General features: G+C 29.0%; 1 protein-coding gene across 1 annotated transcript; it reads right to left on the bottom strand.

Annotated features, from left to right (window-relative positions):
* Nucleotides 1-513: 513 nt before the first annotated feature.
* On the bottom strand, nt 514-4,136 carry LOC143247761 (putative acyl-CoA synthetase YngI). Its single transcript, XM_076496203.1, has 2 exons — nt 3,921-4,136; nt 514-3,232 (listed from the first exon to the last, which is right to left on the bottom strand). The coding sequence occupies exons 1-2, from the start codon at nt 4,047-4,049 to the stop codon at nt 3,161-3,163; spliced, it is 201 nt and encodes a 66-aa protein (XP_076352318.1). The 5' UTR covers nt 4,050-4,136; the 3' UTR covers nt 514-3,160.
* Between the last annotated feature and the right edge of the window lie 17,691 nt (nt 4,137-21,827).

The raw sequence follows: 21,827 nt of genomic DNA, 5'->3' as shown, positions 1-21,827 counted from the left end.
TTATATACGTATTAACGTTTCTAATGTGTGTTGTGCTTATATAGATATTGATACTTTTATTGTATGTTATCCCTTGCAGATACTAACATTTTAAGTTTTTATTTTATTCAGATAGATATTAGTTATTCGAGTGTGTGTTGTGTTTATATAAATATTAACACTTCTGTTTTTTGTTGTGTTATGTAGATACCAACACTTCCGGTGTCTATTGTGTTTATACAGATAATGACACTTTTATTGTATATTTTGTTATACAGATACCAACACTTCCTGTGTGTTTTTATACAAATATAAACACTTATATAGTATGTTGTGTTGTTCAAATACCAATACGGATAACATAATTCCAAGTGTATCTGTGTATTTATACATATGAAAAATTCCCATGTATCAATTCTTTTATAATTGTTTTAAAGTCTTAAAAGAAGCGTTGAATTACATGGATATCAATATTTAGATGTAATATTATGTTAATAGGTTTTAATTATATTTCACAGCGTACATGGACGTCATTAATCAATAGATAAAGGTTATTTAATACCTGCATCAGTACGTTGTGGTATATACAGACATGTGAAAAAGTCAGGAAAAAGTGTGACTGTGTTGCGGGCGGTAAACTTAGCGAAGTGTTGTTGTGATAGTGGGCACTGTAGAGTTTGGTTGTGTTGTGCAAGTGGGCGCTGTAGAGTTTGGTTGCGTTGTGCAAGTGGGAGTTTATTGTTTCCTTTCACTTTAATTTTTTAGAAGTGTCTGCGAAAATTTAGTGAAGTAATATGGCGTCATCAAATTGTGAGAAACGAAAGTATGAAGATAAAAACAAAAGCTTCAAGCCAGAGAGAAAGAGCATTTTGCTTTCGCCATTACAGAAGGTAAACCTTTGTGTCTTATCTGTAATGTGTTACTCAGTCATTACAAGAAGGTAAACCTTTGTGTCTTATGCTGCTGTGAATCACTGTACTTTGTAATGAAGTTTGTGAAGATGAAACATCGTTCCATCCTGACAAATCAACACCTGACGGAGATAATTCGTACAGCCTTGACAACATGTCAACCGAAAGTTCAACTACTCACAACCAAGATGGAAACTTACACAATCTCTACTAGCAGTAAATAGTTTGATCAAGGTCTGTTTGTGTCAGAAAAATATTATGACAAGACTACAATTTTGTAAGGTGGTATCTGATTAAAATATATTTAATATTATTGTTTTACATATTTTCCTCCATGTTATGACCAGATATTTACTAGGATAAATAAATATAATTAAAAATATCTGTTTTTACATTTTTTATTTTTGGCAGTCTTATTTAATGTTAATGTTAATTTGCATATTTTTCTAAGATGTTTCCGTAGTTCATGACCGTGTTAAATACACTCAATATAGTTAAAACAATAATCAGTCAGAATTTTGAAAACTTTTGGAATATATATATGTACTTTACAATTATTAAAACTAATACAGATTAACAGTTTAAAAACTACATATATGTATTTATTAATATTTATGTACCAGAATGTACATGTAACAATAAAAACGTGTGTGTAATATTTGAACATGTTTTCAAACATCTGAAGCTTATCGTATGTGGCTCTCCCATATCTTTTTTATTTCACTACAGGTATATACTTACCAACTAACCTCCCTTCAGTGAAAAATCTTTGTGATTTGTCCCAACATTTGCATGCACTCCCTCAACTAAATAGACTTAACTGAGCCACATCTTTTACTTTCTTCCGTGTACTCGCTGGAATCACCTATAAAATAACTTTACAAAAATATATTTGGTATCGACAAATTTTGATTCGCCTTGATTTATATCGTAAAGAGAAATAACAATATTTTAATTAAATAATAAAGTCAGCATACTATTCACTTCATTTGACCACACAGCAGAATTCACGATACCATAATGGGAAACTTTTGCAATCTTAAAGTGTCATGTGAAGCACATACTAGAAACAGTAGCTATATATATCCAGTTTTTATTTGATTAAAACAAAAATATACGTGAACGGATCATCATGAACTCTTTTTGTGTGTATATCACGATTCATATGGTTGATTAAAAGAAAACTCAGGATATATTTGTGTGTTTATAAATATACACTTTGTTTACTAATAAAATACTATATATTAACTTTCTACATTGTTTTCAACATTTTACTAAATTAAAGTACGTTTTATGTATAAAATCGAAACACTTGAAGACATGAACAAACTGTTCTACCTTTCTATACCTCTTGTAAAGCACTGATTGCAGGAGAGTCTTTCAGAAAACAAGATTACTTCCAACAGTTGTGTTCTGTTGTACCAGAGATTATATCATCCAAACCAGGCCAGATTAAAAGTAGCAGGTAAGGTAAAGACAATATAGATTATAATGTTTAAACCTGGTCAGATTACATGTAGCGGGTAACATAAAGTAAAACATCTCAGAATGTTGAAACCAGACCAAATTAAAAGTAAAATGTAAGGTAAAAAACAAAATACATTATAATGTTGAATCCAGGTCAGATTAAAGTAGAAGGTAAGGTAAAGAACAATATAAACAATGATAACTTGTTGAAACACCCTAACAACACACCCTCTGATTCTAATTCATGGACACCATTACCCTCAAGTATTTAATATAAAACACTTATTTCCCCTCACGTAATAACATAGTACAAAACAGTTTGCTAACTGATGTCTTTTAGTGTGTATGTCCATAAAATAAGTTGTTCTACTAAGCATGTTAGTAAGGTGAGCTGATAGTTAATCTTTGATATTATATTAACAAATATCCGACGTCTAATGGACATATATATGTCTATTTACTAATACGTAGGATTTAATCTGAAACTAGTTCACTGTTTCTCATCAACTCTATCAGATATATTTAATTTTGATAATTTCGACCTCACGTAATAAAAATATCTTAAACTATCAGCAATCATGACATTCAAGAGGACTACCCGGGCTTCTGACAACGGACAGATTACACACTAACACGATCCAATTCTAAAAATGGACGAACAGGAATCCCAGTGTGATATAAACGAATAGTGATTCTATTTCTTAATTAGAATGTTGAAAACAATGGACTGAAAGTGATCAATTTGATACTTATTAATACAATACTAACATTCACCTTGCAATATTCTCGAAGTTCCGTTTCTGTTACACTGATCCACCTTTTAGTTTCACCCAAGCACAAGCTTCTCCAATTCGTTGGTCTGGAACTCCAACAACCTGAAATAAAAATATTAAAATAAATATTATATGTACTATGAAACCAACGTACAACGTTTAACAGCATGGTACATGTAACTTCGAAACTAGTCCTTTAAGTAACAAATTTAACAAACATGTTAGTGCAACTCTTAAACTTTTCTCACAATTCAACATTCTGACTTTAAATAACATGATTCACGTAACACTTATAGATATCCCAAACGGTATCAATATCACAAAATACAATATCAATAATAATAATATCAGATGCTATAGAAAATCTCCAGGGCACTGACTACGTGAAAATAACAGTACATAGTCACTTAGTTATGAATGTATAATACAAATTATTGTTAACATTACTTTTTAGTATTATTATTAGGCTTACTTGTTTTAATGCTTCAAATACATTAAAAGATTAAGGCCGTCATGTTAAATGACCAAAAACAAAATTTGAATTTTGCGAAAGAGGTAATACTAGAGGTAAGACAGCTAGTCATCATCAATCACTGCCAACTCTTTGGCTACTCTTTTTACCAACAAAGAGTCGGATATCTGTCACATTATAACGTCCTCACGGCTGAAAGGAGCAGAATGTTTGGGGCGAAAGCGATTCGAATCGCGGATTACAAGTCGGTAACTTCAACCATCTAGTAATGTCGGACTCTAAAATTTGAAGAGTACAAGCCCATCTGAGAAATCTCACCTGATCTTCAACGACATCTGGATGACTGAGTAGGAACTCTTCCACTTCCTGAGGATAGATGCATTCTCCTCCTCTGTTGATCATGTCTTTAAATGTACCAACAATACTGATGTAGCCATCTTCATCCATCACAGCAATATTTCTGTGTCATTTATATGCAAAAACGGCTCGTTTGGGTTGAGAAAATATTTTACATAGAAGAGCGAACAACGTTTCGACCTTATTCGGTCATCGTCACGTTCAAGGTCTTCTTTATATCATGACCTAGAAACTTAAAGTACTACAACAGAATAAGAGAACAGAGTTAGTTCAGTGTCACTCAGTTAGTTAGATAGTGATTGTTATGATGTCTATTTGTCTGTATTTCAATTACTCAGTTTATTTGTCTTGTAACGATCGACTAACCCTAACGTTATTCATATATGTTTATAAGTGAGTTATTCGTATGTACTATTAGACCTGAAATTTATGTTGAACTGTATTTGTGCAGTTAGGCTCATCAGGAACCGTATCTTTGAGCAAACTTAACCGGATTAATAAATGAATTCCGAACGCGGACAAGATGTTCTCTTTTAGAAAACAATCGAAAAACCTTCCTAGCCGATAATAACAGTTACAAGAAGAAAGTTGAAGGATCAGAGTGGACATGAAGTGGACAAATCCTAGTTATTTATATCTTACCCAGTGTGATACCAACGTGCATCATCAAAAAACTTGACCAGTTTGTTCCTTGTCACCCCAGTATTCCAAGAACGATTAACGATCACGTGTACAAAGTTCTCCTTCTTTGTTGACCGGAACTATTCGTCCATCAATGTTCACTATTTTAAGCTGAGAACATATTTAAAGATTGTAAAAGTACAACACACGTTTAGCATGAACATGTAAACTCTTACTATGGTACACCTTGCATGGTTAATGTACATAATACACTAACTACAACCTTACTTTGTATAATTTATGGTACACTTCACATGGTTAATGTACATAATACACTAACTACAACCTTACTTTGTATAATTTGTGGTACATCTTACATGATATTACCTAATATATTCATTACAACTACAGCATGTGCTCTAATATCCTACACTTACCTCAACATGGTCAAGTGGTGTTCCAACTGTGTGGTATTTCTTTTCCGGTCTTTCTCCTGGACGTGTTGAACAACTTGCCGGACTATTTTCTGTTGTTCCGTATACATTCTGTGGGGAAGGAAAGATAGTGGTGATTCCTATGACGAAGTTTTCCAAGAAATGGTTGAAATTCTACATCACTGATTACTGATACCATATATCTATTAGTTACAAAGTAACACTAAACGTAGCCCTAATGTTCTAACTAGTCAAAAACCAGGTGCTACAACTACTTGAAGTTCATATCAGAACAAGTTTGTACGAAGATTCTGAGAAGGTCCTTAGAATACGGTGGGTTTAATCAGTTTACCTTTTTTTTAGTGGCAGATACAATACAGTAATGTATTTTACATAATAAATTATTTCTTTATATTATATGGAACTGATGAAACTCCAGAGAGATGATCAGTGTTTGAATTTGTCTCATATCTCTACAAAGAATGTTTGTTGAATTAGGTTAAATTTATTCTTTATAACTGATGTTTAGAATAGAAATTTAATTATTAACTTCAAGATAAAAAATCAAGAAATACCTAAAAGTGTAAAATAATATAAATTATATAAAAAATTAACAAACAATTTTAGCAAATAAAATATTGTAAATTGTTAATAAAAATAGAATAACGATGCTTTTATTTTAAAACATTTAAACATGTTGTACACTTTAGTGAAGGTTAATATTTTTTATTGTTTGTTTATCTTGTGAATATGAAATAAAATAATAACAATAGAAAAATCTGAACGTTCATTATTCTACATGTATTTGTGTTTTTAATTGATGTATTATTTTATAGTGTTTCATCATTACCGTAACTTTGTTCTATTGTTCCAATATTATTTTATAGTGTTTCATGATTCCCAGAGCTTTGTTTTACTCTTGAAGTTTTATTTTATATGGTTTCATAATTATAATGAATTTGTTTTACTCTTTCAGTATTATTTCATATAGTTTCATGATTACCATAATCTTGATGAAACTTTGCCTCTTGTGAAGACATAAGTGTAGAGGATGACGTTTCGAAAGACTTCCGCTTTTCGTTTTCAAATCAGTGTTTATGTAGGTGTTGTCGGTGTTTTATTGTGCCTTGGTGGATTGTGGATAGCGTGGTGGGTTAGATTATCTGTGTTTCTGATTGCAGGAAAGAATTCCTGTACCTTCAACCTATTGCAGGCACAGACTACTCACCTGTAATCCGGAATCTCTCTTTGGTGAAGGTTTCATAGTGTTAATATGAAATGATTCTTTGATTTTTCTTGTCTTCCAGAATTTATCTGGGTCAGTGATTCCAGTTTTATCCCAGTTTATTCTATGTCCAATTGACGTCACGTACAATGCAATGGCTGATTTTTGTGTTTTCATGAGTCTTGTTCTATCTTTATGTTCTTGTCGCGAGAGTTTTAAACAGAATGATTGCACCTCATCCTTCATCAAATCTCCCTGAAGACCACGACAGAAAGAAAATATCAGAATGTTACCACCACTACCACAATTTACCAACCATACCTGCAACATTTCAGTGAAAACTCAAATGTACAGCCAAGAAATTCAACCTACAAGTCTGTGGAAATCCTACAATACGTTAAGGTCCATTCTGGTAAAAAACAAACAGCGACCAACCAATGAAAATTTGAAAAACGTCATCTATGAAATTCCGTGTTCCTGGAACGATACATACATTGGAGAAACGAGAAGAACACTCGTGATAAGAATAAAAGAATATGGATAAAAAATATGTGTTGTCACGTTAGCGTATTGCTAGAACTCAAGAATGACTGATATGAATTTGGATTCTGTAAAAGAGAGTTGAACGTCTGTAATAAAAACCTTCAATGTTGGTTATTCTATTTAAACATGAAGACAAATTGTTGATGTAATGAAGGTGAATAAATATTGTGTGAAGAAAAAAGAACAGTTACCATGACGACAAAAATAATAATAGATGTTGTTTGTAAGTATATTCTATATTCATGATAATAGTAGACATAGTGGAAAATAAAGAGTGTGTGACTGTGTTAAAGGTTAAACATTCTTAAAAACAGTGATGTCGAGAAACCCACTTGTTGAGAAATTTATATGCAAAACTGCTCGTTTGGGTTGAGAAATTAATTTACATGGAAGAGCGAACATACTATATATACTATATATTCCAGACATCAGCAGACAAATAACCAACATTTGGCAAAAACTAGTAACAAAATATGACATTCCAGTTAATACCAAATTTATTCAAAAACCAGGCACAAAACTGAGGTCTATACTATGTAAAAACTACACTGACAAACACCACACTAACATTATTTATAAAATACAATGTGATAACTGCCACGACTTCTATATTGGAGAAACAAGTAGAAAAATGGAAACCAGATTCAAAGAACATAAAAAGTCACCTTCACACGTTTTCGAACACTGCAAGTCAAATAAACACAACATAACCATAGAAAACACTCAAATACTAAATAAAGAAACAAACATATACAAACGCAAAATTAAAGAAGCCTTACTTATACAACAACTTAACCCCAAGATAAACCAATATAAAGGAACGCCTTTATACTTATATTAATATAATAAAATAAATAAAATTATATATTCAAACATCTAACACCGCCCTCTACATTCCGACACTCAGTTACACAACCCCTTTCAAACATGTGGTCAGCTTCCGGTCAGTTACCTCTTTCTTTGTGAACCTGACGATGACCGAAGAAGGTCGAAACGTTGTTCGCTCTTCTATGTAAAATATTTTCTCAACCCAAACGAGCCGTTTTTGCATATAGATTAGACACTGAATGATTACATATTTGAGTCGAGCAATAAAGAAAATTTAATAAACAAATCTCGTTAATGCATAGGCATTTAACCATTGGTGCAATGGCGTAATATTTCCGTAATTACGAAACCTCACGTGTTCCAATTGTTCTTCGAGATTTACTTACGAGCCCTATTTTGATATTATTTCGTAACAAAATTGGCAGCTAATCGTAAAAAAAAGTTGACGACGAAAACCGGCAATTTTATGAAAATTGGACTGCGCAATACTATTTTGTTCAACAACAGAAGAACGTGATTTGTCTGCTGTATCATTCGACAGTAGCAGTGACGAAGGTATCCAATATAAAATGTCATTATGAGTCGAAGCATAAAGATTTCCACAACGTTATCGGTAATGAACGAAGCTCGAATTGAATCTCTGCAGCGGTCGCTGAATCACCAGCAGAACATTTTCTCAAAGCAGTCAGCAGATTTAGGTACAGCAGGTGAGGTCAGTTACGATATTTCGTTGATGATAGCGAAATCTGGCCGACCGTTCACTGATGGTGATTTTGTCAAGCAATGCATGATTACTGCATCGGAAAAGTTATGTCCAGAAGCAGTTTGCAAGCTACAGACGGTGGCTTTGAATCGTATGACAGTTCACCGAAGAATTTCACACCTCTCAGCAGACTTGACAAGGCAGCTTACAAATAAAGCAGCCAACTTTGTCTACTTCTCTTTAGCAGCAGACGAGTCGACTGACGTCAGTTCAACAGCACAGCAACTAGTTTTTGTTCGTGGTGTGTCGTCATCGTTTGGTATCACAGAGGAACTAATCGACATGGATTACATGCCGAAAGGTCAGACAACTGGGTCTGCTCTATTCGAGGAGACAGTACGACTGTGTAGTAGTGTTTCATTGGATTTCACGAAACTGGTAAGTGTGACAACTGATGGAGCACCAGCCATGACCGAAGAAAGTAGCAGGCTGGTAGCACTGTTAATGAAGCATCGAGGAAAGCAAAACAAACAGTTGGTGAAGTTGCACTGTATTATTCACTAACAGAACCTGTGCAGTAAAAAACTTGGTTTTCAGGCACTGATGGCATTAGTGACGAAAACCATTAATTTCATCAAATTACGAGGGCTCAATCACCGTCAGTTTCAAAGTCTTCTTGAAGAAATTGATTCAGACTATGGTGACCTTGTGTATCACTGTGAGGTACGCTGGCTGAGTCGAGGGAAGATGTTCAGAAGATTCTGAGAGTTGATTGATGAGGTGATATAATTCCTCAGAAGCAAGAACAAAAACACAGAAGTGATTTTTATCACTGATCCAGCATGGCAAGCTGATTTGACCTTTCTGGTCGACATGATACAACACCTGAATGATCTGAGTTTGAAGTTGCAGGCAAAATTCGACTTGTCTGTCAGCTTGCAAATCACGTCTCAGCTTTCAGGACAAAGTTCCAGTTGTTCCGGCAGCAAACAGCATCAGGCAACTTTGTGCACTTTCCCACTTTTCAGTCACAGCTACAGAAGAATCAGGACATTGATACACAAGTTTATGTTGGAAAGCTAGATACCTTGATTCAATCCTTCAACTCATGGTTTCATGACTTTGACCAATGCAGATTGTTGATGAAACTTTTTGCTGATCCGTTCAGTGTGGATGACTTGTTAGCAGAATATCAGCTCGAACTTACTGATCTCCAGGCATCTGATGAACTGCGTGCTATTTACCGAGAAAACAGTTTGCTTGACTTCTACAAAACGTTGCCTGATAATTTACTAATCTTCACTTTTGTGGCCCCAACGGTTACGAAAAGTCTGTTTGTGGCTCCTAACTCAAAGGTTTGTACACCACTGCTCTAGTACATTATATCATAATACACATATTCAGTATAATACTTATATTCTATTACATTACTTCATAATACTCGTACACAGTATAATAGCAATTCTTAAGTACTTTCTATCATAATACCAAGGAATAGTATGATACTTACTCTCTAGTATTTTATATCATAATACACATGGACAATATAATACGTATACTCTAGTACATTTTGTAATAATACACTAAAATAGCATCTTACTTATGCTACATTACATTATATCACAATATCCATACTCAGTTTATTATTTATACTCTAATAAATTGTATATTAATACACAAAACAGTTTAATAATTATACTGTAGTACACTGTATCACTGTATCCAAACATTATATCATAATACACATATACAGTGTGTTACTTACACTCTAGTACGTTATGTAACAATTCACATACTCTGTATGGAAACTACACTCTAATACATTACGTCATAATACATATCAAAAGTATGATAGTTATATTCTAGTAAATTATATCGTATTAAGCATATGTATATTGATACATTTCGTCCAGTACATTATATCATAATACACAGGAATAGTATGATATTTATATTCTAGCATATTATATCGTAATACACACACACAATATAATACTTATACCCTACTACATATCATAATAAACATACTAATTATAATACTTAAACTCTGGTACATAAAATCACAATGCACATATTTAGTATAAATCTTTTACTCTAGTATATTATGTCATAATGTACTACATAATAATTATGTACATATAATTCAGTATAATAATTTATATCATAATTCACAATAATAATATGACACATATACTGTACAACATTATAACATAATACACATACTTAGTATAATACTTGTACTCTGTTACAATATATTATAATACACACACAGTATTCAACTTATACTCCTCAACAATAAATCATAATACATTCACACAGAATTGAACTTATACTCCACGATAGTATATCATAAAACACGTAAACCTTTTGTGTAATATACCACACTACATCACATGTGATATAGCTACACAGTGTGATACTTACATTCCAGTATATTATAACTTATTACACATATATAGTATGGTAGTTATACTCGAAAATCATATCATAATATACATACACTATATGGTATAATATCAGAGTTTATTATGCAATAATACACATACACTGTACAATAGTTATACTCTATTATAGCATATGATAAAATCCATAGACAGTATGATACTTATACTGTATTACATTATATTAAAATGCACATACACGGTACGGTAATTATACCGTAGAACATTTTGTATCAATACACCTGTACAGTGTGATAATTATAATCTAGTGAATTATATATTAATACAAATACACAGTACAATACTAATTCTCCAGTACACCATATCATAAAACACATCTACAACATGATATTTATAATCTACTACATTATAGGCAGAGTATAGCCAAGAGTCGTATCAAATATGCTCGCCCTTTCACCCGTGTGGGCGTTATAATGTGACTGTCAATCGCACTATTCGTTGGTAAAAGAGTAACCCAAGAGTTGGCGGTGGGTGGTGATGTCTAGCTGCCTTCCCTCTAGTCTTACACTGCTAAATTAGGGACGGCTAGCGCAGATACCTCTCGAGTAGCTTTATGCCGAAATCCAAAACAAACAAACAAACTACATTATAATTTAAGACACAAAAACAGTATGATACTTATATTCTACTACATTATATTATAATACAAAAGAATGATACTTATATTCTACTACATTATATTATAATACACACACACGCAGTATAGTACTTGTTCTCCAATTATTATATCATAATACAAAAGAATAGGATGATACTTATATTCTACTACATTATATTATAATACACACACACGCAGTATAGTACTTGTTCTCCAATTATTATATCATAATACAAAAGAATAGGGTGATACTTATATTCTACTACATTATATTATAATACACACACACGCAGTATAGTACTTGTTCTCCAATTATTATATCATAATACAAAAGAATGATACTTATATTCTACTACATTATATTATAATACACACACACGCAGTATAGTACTTGTTCTCCAATTATTATATCATAATACAAAAGAATGATACTTATATTCTACTACATTATATTATAATACACACACACGCAGTATAGTACTTGTTCTCCAATTATTATATCATAATACAAAAGAATGATACTTATATTCTACTACATTATATTATAATACACACACACGCAGTATAGGTACTTGTTCTCCAATTATTATATCATAATACAAAAGAATGATACTTATATTCTACTACATTATATTATGATACACACACACGCAGTATAGTACTTGTTCTCCAATTATTATATCATAATACAAAAGAATGATACTTATATTCTACTACATTATATTATAATACACACACACGCAGTATAGTACTTGTTCTCCAATTATTATATCATAATACAAAAGAATAGGATGATACTTATATTCTACTACATTATATTATAATACACACACACGCAGTATAGTACTTGTTCTCCAATTATTATATCATAATACAAAAGAATGATACTTATATTCTACTACATTATATTATAATACACACACACGCAGTATAGTACTTGTTCTCCAATTATTATATCATAATACAAAAAGAATGATACTTATATTCTACTACATTATATTATAATACACACACACGCAGTATAGTACTTGTTCTCCAATTATTATATCATAATACAAAAGAATGATACTTATATTCTACTACATTATATTATAATACACACACACGCAGTATAGTACTTGTTCTCCAATTATTATATCATAATACAAAAGAATAGGGTGATACTTATATTCTACTACATTATATTATGATACACACACACGCAGTATAGTACTTGTTCTCCAATTATTATATCATAATACAAAGAATGATACTTATATTCTACTACATTATATTATAATACACACACACGCAGTATAGTACTTGTTCTCCAATTATTATATCATAATACAAAAGAATGATGCTTATATTCTACTACATTATATTATAATACACACACGCAGTATAGTACTTGTTCTCCAATTATTATATCATAATACAAAAGAATGATACTTATATTCTACTACATTATATTATAATACACACACACGCAGTATAGTACTTGTTCTCCAATTATTATATCATAATACAAAAGAATGATACTTATATTCTACTACATTATATTATAATACACACACACGCAGTATAGTACTTTGTTCTCCAATTATTATATCATAATACAAAAAGAATGATACTTATATTCTACTACATTATATTATAATACACACACACACGCAGTATAGTACTTGTTCTCCAATTATTATATCATAATACAAAAAGAATGATACTTATATTCTACTACATTATGTTATAATACACACGCGCATGTATAGTACTTGTTCTCCAATTATTATATCATAATACAAAAGAATGATACTTATATTCTACTACATTATATTATAATACACACACACGCAGTATAGTGCTTGTTCTCCAATTATTATATCATAATACAAAAAGAATGATACTTATATTCTACTACATTATATTATAATACACACACACGCAGTATAGTACTTGTTCTCCAATTATTATATCATAATACAAAAGAATGATACTTATATTCTACTACATTATATTATAATACACACACACGCAGTATAGTACTTGTTCTCCAATTATTATATCATAATACAAAGAATGATACTTATATTCTACTACATTATATTATGATACACACACACGCAGTATAGTACTTGTTCTCCAATTATTATATCATAATACAAAGGAATGATACTTATATTCTCCTACATTATATTATAATACACACACACGCAGTATAGTACTTGTTCTCCAATTATTATATCATAATACAAAAGAATGATACTTATATTCTACTACATTATATTATAATACACACACACGCAGTATAATACTTGTTCTCCAATTATTATATCATAATACAAAAAAGAATGATACTTATATTCTACTACATTATATTATAATACACACACACACAGTATAGTACTTGTTCTCCAATTATTATATCATAATACAAAGAATGGGATGATACTTATATTCTACTACATTATATTATAATACACACACACGCAGTATAGTACTTGTTCTCCAATTATTATATCATAATACAAAAGAATGATACTTATATTCTACTACATTATATTATAATACACACACACACAGTATAGTACTTGTTCTCCAATTATTATATCATAATACAAAAGAATGATACTTATATTCTACTACATTATATTATAATACACACACACGCAGTATAGTACTTGTTCTCCAATTATTATATCATAATACAAAAAAGAATGATACTTATATTCTACTACATTATATTATAATACACACACACGCAGTATAGTACTTGTTCTCCAATTATTATATCATAATACAAAAGAATGATACTTATATTCTACTACATTATATTATAATACACACACACGCAGTATAGTGCTTGTTCTCCAATTATTATATCATAATACAAAAAGAATAGGGTGATACTTATATTCTACTACATTATATTATAATACACACATGCATGCAGTATAGTGCTTGTTCTCCAATTATTATATCATAATACAAAGAATGATGCTTATATTCTACTACATTATATTATAATACACACACACGCGGTATAGTACTTGTTCTCCAATTATTATATCATAATACAAAAGAATGATACTTATATTCTACTACATTATATTATAATACACACACACGCGGTATAGTACTTGTTCTCCAATTATTATATCATAATACAAAAGAATGATACTTATATTCTACTACATTATATTATAATACACACACACGCAGTATAGTACTTGTTCTCCAATTATTATATCATAATACAAAAGAATAGGATGATACTTATATTCTACTACATTATATTATAATACACACACAATACGCAGTATAGTACTTGTTCTCCAATTATTATATCATAATACAAAAGAATGATACTTATATTCTACTACATTATGTTATAATACACACACACACAGTATAGTGCTTGTTCTCCAATTATTATATCATAATACAAAAGAATGATACTTATATTCTACTACATTATATTATAATACACACGCACGCAGTATAGTACTTGTTCTCCAATTATTATATCATAATACAAAAGAATGATGCTTATATTCTACTACATTATATTATAATACACACACACGCAGTATAGTACTTGTTCTCCAATTATTATATCATAATACAAAGAATGATGCTTATATTCTACTACATTATATTATAATACACACACGCAGTATAGTACTTGTTCTCCAATTATTATATCATAATACAAAGAATAGGGTGATACTTATATTCTACTACATTATATTATAATACACACACATGCAGTATAGTACTTGTTCTCCAATTATTATATCATAATACAAAAGAATGATACTTATATTCTACTACATTATATTATAATACACACTGCGCAGTATAGTACTTGTTCTCCAATTATTATATCATAATACAAAAGAATGATACTTATATTCTACTACATTATATTATAATACACACACACGCAGTATAGTACTTGTTCTCCAATTATTATATCATAATACAAAAGAATGATACTTATATTCTACTACATTATATTATAATACACACACACGCGGTATAGTACTTGTTCTCCAATTATTATATCATAATACAAAAGAATGATACTTTATATTCTACTACATTATATTATAATACACACACACGCAGTATAGTACTTGTTCTCCAATTATTATATCATAATACAAAAGAATGATACTTATATTCTACTACATTATATTATGATACACACACACGCGGTATAGTGCTTGTTCTTCAATTATTATATCATAATACAAAGAATGATACTTATATTCTACTACATTATATTATAATACACACACACGCGGTATAGTGCTTGTTCTCCAATTATTATATCATAATACAAAAGAATGATGCTTATATTCTACTACATTATATTATAATACACACACACGCAGTATAGTACTTGTTCTCCAATTATTATATCATAATACAAAAAGAATGATGCTTATATTCTACTACATTATATTATAATACACACACACACAGTATGGTACTTGTTCTCCAATTATTATATCATAATACAAAAGAATAGGATGATACTTATATTCTACTACATTATATTATAATACACACACACGCAGGTATAGTACTTGTTCTCCAATTATTATATCATAATACAAAAGAATGATGCTTATATTCTACTACATTATATTATAATACACACACACGCAGTATAGTACTTGTTCTCCAATTATTATATCATAATACAAAAGAATGGGATGATGCTTATATTCTACTACATTATATTATAATACACACACACGCAGTATAGTACTTGTTCTCCAATTATTATATCATAATACAAAAGAATGATGCTTATATTCTACTACATTATATTATAATACACACACACGCAGTATAGTACTTGTTCTCCAATTATTATATCATAATACAAAGAATGATGCTTATATTCTACTACATTATATTATAATATACACACACACGCGGTATAGTACTTGTTCTCCAATTATTATATCATAATACAAAGAATGATACTTATATTCTACTACATTATATTATAATACACACACACGCAGTATAGTACTTGTTCTCCAATTATTATATCATAATACAAAAGAATGATACTTATATTCTACTACATTATATTATAATACACACACACGCAGTATGGTACTTGTTCTCCAATTATTATATCATAATACAAAAAGAATGATACTTATATTCTACTACATTATATTATAATACACACACGCGGTATGGTACTTGTTCTCCAATTATTATATCATAATACAAAAGAATGATACTTATATTCTACTACATTATATTATAATACACACACACGCAGTATAGTGCTTGTTCTCCAATTATTATATCATAATACAAAAGAATGATACTTATATTCTACTACATTATGTTATAATACACACACGCAGTATAGTGCTTGTTCTCCAATTATTATATCATAATACAAAAGAATAGGGTGATGCTTATATTCTACTACATTATATTATAATACACACACACGCAGTATAGTACTTGTTCTCCAATTATTATATCATAATACAAAGAATGATACTTATATTCTACTACATTATATTATAATACACACACACGCAGTATAGTACTTGTTCTCCAATTATTATATCATAATACAAAGAATAGGATGATACTTATATTCTACTACATTATATTATAATACACACACATACGCAGTATAGTACTTGTTCTCCAATTATTATATCATAATACAAAAGAATAGGGTGATACTTATATTCTACTACATTATATTATAATACACACACACGCAGTATAGTAATTGTTCTCCAATTATTATATCATAATACAAAAGAATGATACTTATATTCTACTACATTATATTATAATACACACACATGCAGTATAGTACTTGTTCTCCAATTATTATATCATAATACAAAAGAATGATACTTATATTCTACTACATTATATTATAATACACACACACGCAGTATAGTACTTGTTCTCCAATTATTATATCATAATACAAAAGAATAGGGTGATACTTATATTCTACTACATTATATTATAATACACACACACGCAGTATAGTACTTGTTCTCCAATTATTATATCATAATACAAAAGAATGATACTTATATTCTACTACATTATATTATAATACACACACGCAGTATAGTACTTGTTCTCCAATTATTATATCATAATACAAAAGAATAGGATGATACTTATATTCTACTACATTATATTATAATACACACACACGCAGTATAGTACTTGTTCTCCAATTATTATATCATAATACAAAAGAATAGGGTGATACTTATATTCTACTACATTATATTATAATACACACACACGCAGTATAGTACTTGTTCTCCAATTATTATATCATAATACAAAAGAATGATACTTATATTCTACTACATTATATTATAATACACACACATGCAGTATAGTACTTGTTCTCCAATTATTATATCATAATACAAAAGAATGATACTTATATTCTACTACATTATATTATAATACACACACACGCAGTATAGTACTTGTTCTCCAATTATTATATCATAATACAAAAGAATGATACTTATATTCTACTACATTATATTATAATACACACACACGCAGTATAGTACTTGTTCTCCAATTATTATATCATAATACAAAAGAATGATACTTATATTCTACTACATTATATTATAATACACACACACGCAGTATAGTACTTGTTCTCCAATTATTATATCATAATACAAAAGAATGATACTTATATTCTACTACATTATATTATGATACACACACACGCAGTATAGTACTTGTTCTCCAATTATTATATCATAATACAAAAGAATGATACTTATATTCTACTACATTATATTATAATACACACACACGCAGTATAGTACTTGTTCTCCAATTATTATATCATAATACAAAAGAATGATACTTATATTCTACTACATTATATTATAATACACACACACGCAGTATAGTACTTGTTCTCCAATTATTATATCATAATACAAAAGAATGATACTTATATTCTACTACATTATATTATAATACACACACACACAGTATAGTACTTGTTCTCCAATTATTATATCATAATACAAAAGAATAGGATGATACTTATATTCTACTACATTATATTATAATACACACACACACGCAGTATAGTACTTGTTCTCCAATTATTATATCATAATACAAAAAGAATGATACTTATATTCTACTACATTATATTATAATACACACACACGCAGTATAGTACTTGTTCTCCAATTATTATATCATAATACAAAAAGAATGATACTTATATTCTACTACATTATATTATAATACACACACACGCAGTATAGTACTTGTTCTCCAATTATTATATCATAATACAAAAGAATGATACTTATATTCTACTACATTATATTATAATACACACACACGCAGTATAGTACTTGTTCTCCAATTATTATATCATAATACAAAAAGAATAGATACTTATATTCTACTACATTATATTATAATACACACACACGCAGTATAGTACTTGTTCTCCAATTATTATATCATAATACAAAAAGAATGATACTTATATTCTACTACATTATATTATAATACACACACACGCAGTATAGTACTTGTTCTCCAATTATTATATCATAATACAAAAGAATGATACTTATATTCTACTACATTATATTATAATACACACACACGCAGTATAGTACTTGTTCTCCAATTATTATATCATAATACAAAAGAATGATACTTATATTCTACTACATTATATTATAATACACACACACGCAGTATAGTACTTGTTCTCCAATTATTATATCATAATACAAAAGAATGATACTTATATTCTACTACATTATATTATAATACACACACACGCAGTATAGTACTTGTTCTCCAATTATTATATCATAATACAAAAGAATGATACTTATATTCTACTACATTATATTATAATACACACACACGCAGTATAGTACTTGTTCTCCAATTATTATATCATAATACAAAAGAATAGGGAATGATACTTATATTCTACTACATTATATTATAATACACATACACGCAGTATAGTACTTGTTCTCCAATTATTATATCATAATACAAAAGAATGATACTTATATTCTACTACATTATATTATAATACACACACACGCAGTATAGTACTTGTTCTCCAATTATTATATCATAATACAAAAGAATGATACTTATATTCTACTACATTATATTATAATACACACACACGCAGTATAGTACTTGTTCTCCAATTATTATATCATAATACAAAAGAATGATACTTATATTCTACTACATTATATTATAATACACACACACGCAGTATAGTACTTGTTCTCCAATTATTATATCATAATACAAAAGAATGATACTTATATTCTACTACATTATATTATAATACACACACACGCAGTATAGTACTTGTTCTCCAATTATTATATCATAATACAAAAGAATGATACTTATATTCTACTACATTATATTATAATACACACACACGCAGTATAGTACTTGTTCTCCAATTATTATATCATAATACAAAAGAATGATACTTATATTCTACTACATTATATTATAATACACACACACGCAGTATAGTACTTGTTCTCCAATTATTATATCATAATACAAAAGAATGATACTTATATTCTACTACATTATATTATAATACACACACACGCAGTATAGTACTTGTTCTCCAATTATTATATCATAATACAAAAGAATGATACTTATATTCTACTACATTATATTATAATACACACACACGCAGTATAGTACTTGTTCTCCAATTATTATATCATAATACAAAAGAATAGGGTGATACTTATATTCTACTACATTATATTATAATACACACACACGCAGTATAGTACTTGTTCTCCAATTATTATATCATAATACAAAAGAATGATACTTATATTCTACTACATTATATTATAATACACACACACGCAGTATAGTACTTGTTCTCCAATTATTATATCATAATACAAAAGAATGATACTTATATTCTACTACATTATATTATAATACACACACACGCAGTATAGTACTTGTTCTCCAATTATTATATCATAATACAAAAGAATGATACTTATATTCTACTACATTATATTATAATACACACACACGCAGTATAGTACTTGTTCTCCAATTATTATATCATAATACAAAAGAATGATACTTATATTCTACTACATTATATTATAATACACACACACGCAGTATAGTACTTGTTCTCCAATTATTATATCATAATACAAAAAGAATAATGATACTTATATTCTACTACATTATATTATAATACACACACATAATGCAGTATAGTACTTGTTCTCCAATTATTATATCATAATACAAAAGAATGATACTTATATTCTACTACATTATATTATAATACACACACACGCAGTATAGTACTTGTTCTCCAATTATTATATCATAATACAAAAGAATGATACTTATATTCTACTACATTATATTATAATACACACACACGCAGTATAGTACTTGTTCTCCAATTATTATATCATAATACAAAAAGAATGATACTTATATTCTACTACATTATATTATAATACACACACACGCAGTATAGTACTTGTTCTCCAATTATTATATCATAATACAAAAGAATGATACTTATATTCTACTACATTATATTATAATACACACACACGCAGTATAGTACTTGTTCTCCAATTATTATATCATAATACAAAAGAATGATACTTATATTCTACTACATTATATTATGATACACACACACGCAGTATAGTACTTGTTCTCCAATTATTATATCATAATACAAAAGAATGATACTTATATTCTACTACATTATATTATAATACACACACACACGCAGTATAGTACTTGTTCTCCAATTATTATATCATAATACAAAAAGAATGATACTTATATTCTACTACATTATATTATAATACACACACACGCAGTATAGTACTTGTTCTCCAATTATTATATCATAATACAAAAAGAATGATACTTATATTCTACTACATTATATTATAATACACACACACGCAGTATAGTAATTTGTTCTCCAATTATTATATCATAATACAAAAGAATGATACTTATATTCTACTACATTATATTATAATACACACACACGCAGTATAGTACTTGTTCTCCAATTATTATATCATAATACAAAAAGAATGATACTTATATTCTACTACATTATATTATGATACACACACACGCAGTATAGTACTTGTTCTCCAATTATTATATCATAATACAAAAGAATGATACTTATATTCTCCTACATTATATTATAATACACACACACACGCAGTATAGTACTTGTTCTCCAATTATTATATCATAATACAAAAGAATGATACTTATATTCTACTACATTATATTATAATACACACACACGCAGTATAATACTTGTTCTCCAATTATTATATCATAATACAAAAGAATGATACTTATATTCT

The sequence above is a fragment of the Tachypleus tridentatus genome, chromosome 3, assembly GCF_004210375.1.
Source record: "Tachypleus tridentatus isolate NWPU-2018 chromosome 3, ASM421037v1, whole genome shotgun sequence".
Taxonomy (NCBI): domain Eukaryota; kingdom Metazoa; phylum Arthropoda; class Merostomata; order Xiphosura; family Limulidae; genus Tachypleus; species Tachypleus tridentatus.
This window is presented reverse-complemented; position numbering and strand designations above follow the sequence as displayed.

Bases quoted from the DNA above. Each gene is read 5' to 3' on its own strand.
- LOC143247761 (XM_076496203.1), bottom strand. From the start codon at position 4,049: ATGGATGAAGATGGCTACATCAGTATTGTTGGTACATTTAAAGACATG. The intron at 3,233-3,920 runs GTGAGATTTCTC...TTTTTATTTCAG, and splicing joins CAGATGTCGTTGAAGATCAG to GTTGTTGGAGTTCCAGACCA.